Source organism: Pteropus vampyrus, unplaced genomic scaffold (genome assembly GCF_000151845.1).
Source record: "Pteropus vampyrus isolate Shadow unplaced genomic scaffold, Pvam_2.0 Scaffold167, whole genome shotgun sequence".
Lineage (NCBI taxonomy): Eukaryota > Metazoa > Chordata > Mammalia > Chiroptera > Pteropodidae > Pteropus > Pteropus vampyrus.
In genome coordinates this window covers 3205254-3216946 of record NW_011888948.1, presented here as the reverse complement: position 1 = coordinate 3216946, position 11693 = coordinate 3205254, and the positions used below count along the sequence as shown (strand labels likewise).

General features: G+C 32.9%; 1 protein-coding gene and 1 pseudogene across 1 annotated transcript in view; one reads left to right on the top strand and one right to left on the bottom strand.

The window, feature by feature from the left end:
* Positions 1–11693, bottom strand: part of VPS36 (vacuolar protein sorting 36 homolog) — a 29368-nt gene that overhangs the window by 16427 nt on the left and 1248 nt on the right. The window contains exons 2-6 of the mRNA XM_011370353.2: positions 6177–6245; positions 4743–4813; positions 2341–2455; positions 1177–1266; positions 365–451 (exon numbers count right to left, since the gene is read on the bottom strand). Of these exons, the coding sequence (XP_011368655.1) occupies positions 365–451; positions 1177–1266; positions 2341–2455; positions 4743–4813; positions 6177–6245 (432 nt within the window). The remainder of the gene's footprint in view (positions 1–364; positions 452–1176; positions 1267–2340; positions 2456–4742; positions 4814–6176; positions 6246–11693) is intronic.
* LOC111745886 lies at positions 2557–2675 on the top strand (annotated as a pseudogene).

Genomic DNA, 11693 nt, shown 5'->3' with positions numbered 1-11693 from the left:
CCTCAATTAAGTTAACCAAAGGTCTATAATAATTATATAGAGGACTTTGAATTCATTAGGCATATCCCTCAATAAATTCCATCTAGATTTTAAAATTTACATATAACAATCATGGTATTTTCTAACATCACAGAAAACAAATTGGCATTTCTTTTTCATTCCTTTTTGAAAGAAGTTTTGAAACACATTTTGACTGAATTATGCCAACCTGAGGTAGACCTGTTAAATGGAATAAGATATTGTATAGCATCAAGCAAACTAAATATATTCCAATATACGGAATGGAATTAGTCACAGCTATATCCAAAAGAATAAACACAAATGGCTGAAAAAGACAGCTGACCGGAACTTGTGTACGTGTTACCTCAGAAATGTTTTTGTCGGTTTCTTTTCTTTTTTCTTCCAGTTTCCTCTCAATACCTACAATTCCTACAGCCCTTATTCTTCCTGGCTGAAAAACAAAAGTAGAAAATAAAACATACAAAATAGGAAGGACACAATCTTTCGTAACCCACCACATGGTGTTTTCAGTGGTGGGAAAGGACCCACAAAGAACCAAAGAAAAACAGCACGTAATTACATCTAGTTTCCTTTCAAAATATTTGTCAGTTCCTTGCCATATATAATAACAATCTTCAAATCATTATAAAGAAGCACTGAACATACAATAAATGGCATATTTTACTCTTCGTTTCAGATAATAAATTTCCTAACCAATTTTGTTCTTAGGCAACCTTTTACATATGCATCAGATATTTATTTAATAGGGACTCAAAAATTGTAGTAAAAATTTTGGTACTTGACAGTTATTATACAAACTATTTTTACACATTTGAATATCTGTCCACAGTTGATAGTTAATTTAGACTAGCCTGGAAAATGTCAGCCAGGGGTATTGTGTATTCTCTCAGATGCCACACTAATTATGAAGAACAAAATGAAGGGAGTAGAATCTAATTTGTACCACCCCAAGAATTACTCTGGTAAGTAGTCATCTATTTTTACTAAGTGTCTATTGTCTACAGAGCACTAAATTAGGTTCTGTGAAAATAAATTTTGAATCAAATATCATTATTTTATTTCTTCAAAGTTCTGTAATCACAGAAATCTTTTTCCTTAATGAAGATGCAAGCACAGAGCTGAAAACATTGGATTAAGAAACAGTTTAAAAACTACCTGGGGTCCTCTGTTTGTTTGTAATGACCGGGAAACTGGAATATTCTCCCATCTTCTCTGTGTCATTTCCTCTGATAAACGCCTATAAAACTGTTATACATATAGATACACTTTAAATGAGTCAGTCAGGTTGTGGCATCCTCATATAAATCATTACTTAACATTTCTCTAGTTGAAAAGTCTGTTCAGTCATTTGCAACAAGTCTAGAACTCTCAGAGACATCAAAGAAAATCAAAGGAAGTTCTTTTCTTGGATCAACTTCAGAAAGAACAAAGAAAAAAAAAAGGAACTGACCTTCTACATAAAGTGAGCTATTCTCAACAAAGAGATGAGTGACAATGAAATAAATAGACTTACTTTAAACAATCTTGCCTATGTGGATTGTTTTCAATCTATAGTGAAACTGACACCATGCCAAGAAAAATATACAACCATTATCCATGAAGAAGCAGAGAATAAATTGTCTAGTTAAAATACGTAATCAGAAATTAGGCCCAAATCATACCTCTGCTCACATAAATCAACTATATTTTTCAGCTACAGTGAGATTGACTTTAGCTAGTGACTTATATTTGTTTAGTACCTACTGTGTGAAGAGCACTGGGGGAGGTACTATAGAAAAAAGAACATAACTAATTTATGACATCAAGGGGGTGATAAACACACACTTATAAATGTCTAAAGACTATTTATACAGCAACTTATTAATCAGAATATATAAACTATCACACTATGGAAGAAGTACTTCAGTGATTAGATCTGTACAGAGTTAATAAAGATAAACTATCTGATTTAAGGCTGGCGAGCTTTCAGATACTGATGTAATTTAACATGTCACTACATTATACTCTGTCCCTTTAACCACACTACAGTAATAGACCACTGAAAACTTTACTCGTGGCCTAATGGCATGACTTAGCATATTTCCAGTCTCTGTTCTTTCCTTCTGACCACACCCTCCAGCTTCCTGTTCCCACTGAAACCTAAACTTCATATTCTCCACTGATAAGGCTTAAGATACCAAAAATTTTATTGTAAAAATATTGTGCAACCTGTTGTGTTGCTTTCATCATATTAACAATATAGAAACAATATTGCATTCCATTATATTAACAAACAACAACAAAAATTTCTGGTCCAATTTTATTCATATAGAAACCTACCTCAATCTGGCCATGTTCTTTGAAGGAGAGTTTGATGTAGGAGTTCTTACTACCCTGAAATGGACCGAGCTCTTTGTTAGCAGGAGCTGGGTGGAGATGAACCACGATTTTGGCACTAAAGAAAAAGCGAATGTAATATATTAAATTGCCTTTTACAACTAAGTCTATTACCATAACTTTTACTATATTTTAGGTCATTTTTAAAATTCATGTAGAATCTGCGGTCATGCCACACCGAAAGTGCCTGATCTCGTCTGATCTCGGAAGCTAAGCAGGGTTGGGCCTGGTTAGTACTTGGATGGGAGACCACCTAGGAATATCAGGTGCCGTAGGCATTTTAAAAAATAAATAAATAAATAAACGAATAGATAAATAAATAAATAAATAGAATAAAATTAAATTCATGTAGCAACAAAGAATATCCTGAAAGGAATCCTTTCAAAGTCTGTATTAATTCAGCCTTAATAAACCTTTCAAAAATATCTCTACTTAAAACTTACAAACTATAAACAAAAAAGTTCAAGTTACTAGGTCTATTGATTAAACAAAAATGTGATTTTAGGAAATAAGTTCAAAATAAATCTGCAAAATTTGGGGTGGTTTATGATTTTGGTTTTCCATTTAGAGTAATCCTCCAAGGTCACCAGGAGCCCTATAATTTCTGCCAAAGCATACTACCTTACTCACTTGAAAACAAAATGTGAAAACTTATCTATGTAAAACTGGCCAGCTGACATTTTATTAAAACTCCATCCAAAACTAACATTGTACAGTGTCATTTGTGGAAAATACCACTCAGTCAACAGCATGATCTAGAAAGATATCCAATAGCAAAAACAATTCTCAAAATGCTGCTGCTCTAAGAACATAAATTACCATAATCTTTCTGACTACCATCATCTTCTATGCTGTTAAAAATATCACTGTATTTGTTCAGTTTTATAAGGTCTTTTTTTTCCTCTTTTTTCCCCCAATCTGCTCAATAAACAATCTTCTATAAAGATTTGCAAAATCAAAAAACTTAGCCAAAATATCTTAGATACCTAGCCTAAAGCTTTTTTCTTTATGATCACATTATAGATTCACCTATTATTCGATTTTACTTTGTTTAGGCCTATATGGTTGCCTAAATATCACTGTAAAATTGAAACACCATGTGTGGGGTCTCCAATTTAACAAATGTTTTGTTTAGTGAACTAGGGACAGATATGTAAGGACTCTTCATCTATTCTTTTATGGTGAACAACTTTTAAGAGAGGTGAGCAAACAAACTGTGCAAGCAGAATCACAGGACTATTTGTAACAAACTGCCAGATACAGCAACAAAAACTATGACAATTAGGATAGGGTGACTAAGCAAAAGCAGTATACAATCTTTAAAACTTAAAAACCTGAGCCCTGCTATCAGATTTTGCCAAAGGAAACCAAATGAAAAGCTAAAAGATTATGATACAAGATGAAGTTTAAAAATCCCACTCAGCATAAAAGATTCATGCCAATTTTTTCACATATTCATTTCTTAGGTCATTAAATACCATATATTATCAAGTTTAACATCCACCAAATCAAAGAAGCATCTTGGGTTCAGAGATATTAAAAGGAGAAAACAAATGTACATCTTTGAATCACTGAGATATAGTAATTGTTTAGGGCCAAGGGAGGAGCTAAGAACTAAAAAGACTATTTCAGAAAAGTTAACCTGGCACATTATTGATTTCTTTCTCACTAGAGATGTTGAAAAATAATACATTAATGTGAAGGTAACTATTTTAAATATTTTTGTTATAGAGTTTAGATTTCCTTGAAACACAGCAGAGGAAAATTCAAATGATCTAGAGTACCCTTAAAGTTTTACTTTGTAGAGCTTAACAAGAAAAGTAATATAAATAAATATCAATCGAATCATTATATTGTACACCAGAAACTAATATAATGTTGTATGTCAAGTATACCCCGATTAAAAAAAATTTTTAAAAAAAAGAATGTAACAGGATAGAGAAAAGTGACAAGGGGCATAATATAAATTAGAGATAGAGACTACTCTGAAAGTATATACCTTACTAATCTTTTCGAAGTATTGGTTAGTTTCTTTTACGTCAAATAAGTGGCCTTTTATGCTAGCTATATTATAATTAAGGCATGCATTGCACTTCCAGTGGCATTCAACACTTATTTAACATCTGCTGATGTTAAATGACTTCCATATATCGAGTTTAAGGTATGACAATACCTTCTTATGGGAACTCCTGACCGAAGGCTGTTATTTATAAAGCCCCAAAACACAATCATTAGATTCATTTCCACATACGCAGTATGGCACAGCAATAAATCAACTAAATTGACAATAATATCTTGAATGGAAATGTTTTTTGAGAACAAAGGCTATAATACACAGATCTTACCTTTTCCCAATTCCAGCTGCCTGTTCTTCGATGAACACAATCTGGGAAAGAGGAATGGCCATGCAGCATTCCTAGGAGGAAACAAAGAGAAAGCACAGTTCATACGATTAGTTAAGAGATCCTGGTTTTATAGCATTTAAAAGAGTGCCAAGTACCTTTAAGATATTTAATAAAAAATAATGTGATTTTATTTCTTAAATAAATCTAAGGAAACACTGAAAGAAAAACAACATCGTGGTGGCATTTTACTTCATGGAAGAAAGTAAAAAAGCAGCTGTAACTACCTTTGCTTTTACAGTAGGTCCATCTTTTAAAAGGCAGTATTTATACAAAACTTTTTACATACAATATATTTACATGTAAAACAAAAAACAGAACAGGTAAAGCGAAATAACTTTAAGGAATATGTTCTTTATAATTTTCTATACTTCACTCACCCACTCACAATAAATTTTTAACAGAAAATACTAATGTAGCTTCCCTTTATTAGTACATTTAATTTTTTAAATTATTATAAATGAATGGCATTTAATAGCTGGTCTAAGGATTTCTAAATCAGCCTCTGTATATGATAATCAAAAAATTATACTAAGATTAATTTATAAACATATGGTTTAAAAACACATACTCCTCCAAAAAAGATTTCTTTTCAAAAGCATTAGACGTTAACAGTTATAAGGCACGCATTAACAAGGACAATATCACCATTAAGGGGGCAAAAATTGGTTCTTGAAGAGCAAAAGAAGTCTTAGATTTTGCAATGGTAGTGGCCTTTCAAAGAGCCTTGGTAAAGTATATAGTTTATCTGTGGAATTAAAATTACATGGCAGGGGCAGCAATTATTAAAATAATATATAAGAGATTGTTTATTTTATTGAAATTTATACACACACATTTTCAAGTTAAAGCTCTTTGGAATAATGAAATCATCTCTGTACACATAACTTATTCTCTCTTCCTATAAATGAAAAAACAGAGAGGTTTCTCTTCCTTAGAGTCTGTCCTTCTCAATAGTCTAGGTAAAAGCATGCACTTGCCAGCAGTCCTATTGTCCTTGTTCTCAACAACAACCAGCAGAATGGGTTGTTTTGAGGACGAATGAGTTTTTTTCTAAGGACTCCTGACAACTGATGGAAGAATTATTCCTGTTAAACAGGGACATTCAGGCGTAGGATCTGACTGGTGTTTAAAACACAGGAGTCAACATGATTCTCTATTCAGTAACTCCAGACTTTTCTGGAGCTGAATGAGGGACAACACGCTAACTCTTCTATCTCTATTCCATTCAGAGAAATTATATGGGACACGCTCTGCTGACACTGTAAAAATGAAAATTTGTTTCATCTATTTGTTGAATTTTTTATAGTTCTGTCAGAAAAGAAAAAGAAAAACTTCAGTGATTTAAAACCTAAAACAGGTGTAAAAAACTCTTACGTGATTTTTCTGATCTCTCCAAATTAAGCGGTGTGTACTAAGAAGGAGGGTCCCAGCATCAAATTTTATCTAGAAAGACAAGATAATTACAAAATATTAATAATATATCACTCTGTGTGGTCCAGTTTTTCCTCCTCACAAATGACATAATAATAAGTTAATCATAAATTGACATTTTAGAATTAGGCTTATCACAAATTAAAGAGAAGCAATTTTGTACACTTCATAAGCTCTATGAATGTGTATATATGTATGCATATATATAATATATAGACATTACATATATATGTGTACATATATATATTATATATGTGTGTATATATATATATATATATACAGCCTTGCTTAAGTTAGGAAAAAATTGCAAACAACCTAGATGTGTTAATAATAGAGGAGTGCTTAAATCAAGTATGATAGATTCATACTATGGATTCCATACAGAGGTTAAAAAGAATAATGAGGTAGAGCTGTTTAGACTATCATGTAACTCTAAGACATCAAGTTAGTGGGGAAAAAAAAATCAACTTACAGTATATTATACACGATGATAGGTAGGTAGATAGACAGACAGAGCGACAGAATTTCCATATTCCCCAAACTACATGTGAGATATATACATGTGTGTGTAAGTAGTAGAAAAAGGTCTAAATAGACTACTCGCTGGTCTGTTAACAATGATTATCTGAGAAAAAGTGTGAGGAACAGGAAGAAGAGAAGCAAAGCGCCCTTTTCCCAATCTTCACTACTGCTTGAGTTTTTTTAACAATGCGATTGAAATCGTGTATAACATTCACACATATAATTTTTTAAAATAATTTTAAATAGTAAGAAAATCCAGAAATAGACACAAACGCATACAAAAATAAGTGTGAATGGAGATTTAACCAATGGCACTGGGAAAACTGGGTTGCCCAGTAGGAAAAACAAACATTAAGTTGGATTTATACCTAATATACCGCACCAAAATAAATTCTAGATGGATCAAATATCTGAATTAAAATAAAAATTATAAAAGTACTAGAAAAACTCATGAGATAATTTTTTAAATAATCTGAGAGAAGGTCTTTCTAAGAGAAACAGTAAACCCATTAGCATGAGAGGAAACAACTGACAAATTCAACTCCGCATACACACATGCACACAAATTCTTCATGGCAAGGGCAAAGACAGACTGCAAAAAATAACTAACATCAGAGACAAAGGGCTAATTTCCATAATATATAAAGTACACTTAAAAACCAATAATAAAATAGCCTATAATCCATTAGAGAAATAGGTAAAGACTATTTACAACAAGTTCACAGGAAAGGATCTACAAATGGCTCTTAAACCCATTAACAAATATCCAACTTTATCTTAATGATATCCTATTAATGATGAGAAAAAGGCAAATTAAGGGACCATCAAGATTCCCTTTCATCCATGAGACTGGTAGAAGCCTAAGTTTGATAAAACAGTACTGGGGAAATAAGCATTTGCACATATTGCTGAAGGGCCAACCTCTATGGAGGGCAGTGCATTAATACCTATCAAAAATACAAATATACAAATCCTTTGATCTAGTAATTGCACTTCTAGGAATTTATTCCATGGATAAATTCACACCTGAGTACAATGGTACACTACTATGTAATCCACTGCTGTTTGCTAAAAGTAAAAGTAGCAATTTAAATGTCTATCAAAAGGGAAGAGTACATCCACACAAAGGACTACTCAGTCCTTAAAAAGAAGGTACTTACTGTATTTGATAAAATCTAAAGAGCCATTGACTGTCAGACTATCCTGATTCCAGAGTTGTTAAAATGTGGGGGAGAATATGCATTTAAAATTGATGATATATGGTAAATTCTCCACATTAAAAGAAAAAAGTAAGAGTCGAACTCTATGCATAGTATATTATAAATTTATATTTTAAAAAGAAAAAATATTTTATACAAATACCTATATATGACACATACAAATCTCTATGCATGCACAGCTCTAGAATGATGCACTCATGGCCTCTGATGGGGATCTGGGTGACAAAGACAGGGTAGGAAGGAGATTTTTTAACTTTATACTTTTTGTGGGTTTTGAATTTTTATCATGGGATTGTGTCACCTACTGAAAATATAAATGTAACAATGGTTTTTAAAACTATAATACAATCACAAAAAATGCCAGCTAGGTCTTTAGAACTAATACTTTAATCCTCATAATTTGTTATTATGCACTGAAAATTATGTAAATAAGCAAATTTTAGAGTTGTAACCCAAGAGATTAATAAATCAAACCACTTAATTTCTGTTAAAAGCAAAAAATATATTGGAAGTTTCTATTAACTCTAATTACTAGAAAGTAGAAATTGCCTTAAGGTAGGACATGCTTATATCCTTTTGAGGAATAATTCATTATTTCAAAAGTTATATGGCTGGTCCCATTATAAGGCTGCCTTACAACATAAACTCGAAGAAAGCATTTTAGTGAGTCTAATTTACTACAAATGATAATCCTTTTGAGTTTAAACTAACGTGGTTAAAATATCTGTCAAGTAAATAACTGACCGATTAGAACATTATCACGGTTCTAATTGTTCTTAAGTAAAAATAACTATAAATGTATGTAGTAGATATTTATATGTTATGATACTCTCATTAATATAGAAAGAAGTAGGTTTCAAAATTGTATACATAGCATGATTATACATGCACACAGAATATGCCAAAAGTAATTCTTTATTGGTAATAGGATCACTGATTATTTCAACCTTCTTTTGGCCAATATTTAACAACTTTATTATTTGTCTAACAAAAAAAGATAAAGAAATTCATTATAGGCATATATAACTCTATTTAACTCTAAAATGTATGTTAATTATTTTTGTTAGACATGCAGAAACACTCTTTTGTCAAAAAAGTCCGTGTAATAAAAAATCAACACTTTTGACAAGAGTAAGGTATGACTATATTATAAATATTTTAATATTAGTAAGTATTAATATGGTTAATAAGCTTTAACAGTAAGAGACCTACTGAACCATCTAATTTAAATACTGTGAGAGATTACTCAATACCTCAAAGAAAAGACTTTATAAATTCCATGTTTTCCTCTGAATCAGAAGTAAAACATACATACGCCTGGCACTTAATTCAGTTTGGCTTCAAATGTTTTAGTTAATCTTGTGTATGTAAAACCTAATAATGGAGTTTGAGATATTTTTAAAAATCTCTCTTTTGCCAATGAGTAAAATTTCCCTTTTCCAACAGCAAATATCTTATTAATTTGAGAGTACATGATGCTACAGTAGAGCATAAGAGTTCTGATTAAGAAACTACACTTTATCTTACTGAAATCAACACATAAGGATGTGAATTTAAACTGAAGCCAGAGTACATCCTCTTGCAATGTCAACTGACAATGAGCAAACACAAAATGTTGCTGCTGTAAGAGAAGAAATTGTGTCACAGTTCCCTTCAGGGATTCCAAGGGATTATGAGCTAAACCTGATAGACAAGTTTAGGCTAGTTTGCTTCACCACTCAGAGCTAGAATAATTTTAACTACCTAAAAGTTGACCTAATTTGGCATTCAATGAATAAGCTCTTACCCTGTTTTATTTGTTAACATATTTTTCTGTTATAAAATACACCATTGAAAACCTGGAAAATATTTTAGTCTAAAAAAATAAAATATGCATGTGTATATATGTGGGTACATGTGTGTACATGTGTATAATCTTTAAATAAAATGAGATCACGATATTTAGTTTTCTAACTTGCTTTTTTCACTTAGCAGCGTATTATTAGCAATTCCTCACGCTGATGAGGGCATATCATATTAAATTAACCAATCCCTATAGAGGACATTCAGAATGCTTCTAATTTTTCCCTATACATAATAATACATAACATATACACTAATGCTGAGATCAGCATCCTCATTCACTATATGTTTATGCATCTCTATTTTCCAAGGGTAAATTCCTAAAAGTGAAACAGCTAGATGAAAGAAATATTTTCTAAATCTTCTAGTATATGCTGTCAACGTGCCACTTTATATGCTAATCTTCTTACATTATTTTTAAATTAGCTGAGGCTATAGTAGCTTCTGTGAATTGAAATAAACGACCTGTCTACACCACTTATGAAAATAACACATGATCCAGTCATAATGGGCCTGTGAAAACCGTGCCTGTATAAACAAGTAGGCACAGATTTATTCACAAGAGGCAGTTAGCTGTGGGAAGAGCAGTTCATTCTAGCTCCACCAACTACTGATGTGTGACCTTAGACAGGTCACAATTTTCTCAACTTTCAGCTGAAGTTCTCAGTGTCCTCATCTCTGGGAAGATTAACTGTATTAAATATTATATAGTCTGGCACTGGAGTCTGCTGTATTTTTGAAGCGTGGCATCATGGTGAACAAAGCAGAGACTTTGGGAGTTTGATCAATAGAGATTTAACTTCTGTCTCTCCTGATAACTGTGGACCTTAGGCAAGTCACTTTCTGAAAGTTATTTTTCTCATTCAAGAAAACACCTCATACGCTCACAGAGAGAGTTAAAGAGGTTGTTTGTATATAAAGTTCCTGGCGCATAGTAGGTGCTCTAATTATTCAGGTTTTTTTTTTTTAATGTATTTCATATCGACAATGAGTGAGAAGATACAAGGATGAGTAAGGCACACTTCCCGCCCTCCAAGAGTGTCCAACTGGTCTATTAGACAGCCTTGTGCACGCCTGCCCAAGGAACGGTCGGGATGCAGAGCTGGGAAGGCTAAGCAGTCTAGACTGCAGTGCCTAGACCAAGGGGGCAACTGAGAGATTCTGAAAGGGAATTTGATCAGATCTGGAGGCTGATGTGCAGCTTCCTAGAGTCTTCAGACTACGTGAGGTCTGGGAGCCTTCCAGCAGATGGAGGAAGCCAGGACACAGGACTTTCCCCCATGAATCAGTCTGGCCCGTGGTCATACCAAGAACAGCTCAGCAAATGACAGTAGATTCCGCCCAGGGACCACAGTGGTGGGTAGACTTGTCTTAAAGCTCTGCTTCAATTTCAAGACATCTACACCCCTCCTTCACCAACCCTGCATCTAGAACTGTTAAGAATTCTTGACTAGATCAAAGGGTCTCAACTAAGTTTTTCTTAATCCTCTGATATCTATATCTACTTATCTGTTAAAATAAGGAGCAAAAATTCAAAGAAAAAAAAACAGAATTTGCTGGTTTGACAATGGTTTTTCGTATACAAGTACTAATAGTTTTAATTTTATATTGTTTTAAATATATCACAATTATGTGTCAGCCAAGGTGTTCCTAATTTGCATATGGGAATTACACAGAATAGAGTGTGGTGCTCTGCAAAAAAACATGACTTCCAGGAGGGAGTGGCTTTGAAGGAGTCTCTGAAGACCAATCTACCACTGTCAGCGTTCAGTTCAGAGAGTTGGGGCTTCATCATACCCGCTGTGGGAGGGGAGGTTGATCATGCTTCCCATTTAAGACAGTCCTAAGGGGTAACCTAGGTTTATAAAACAAAAAC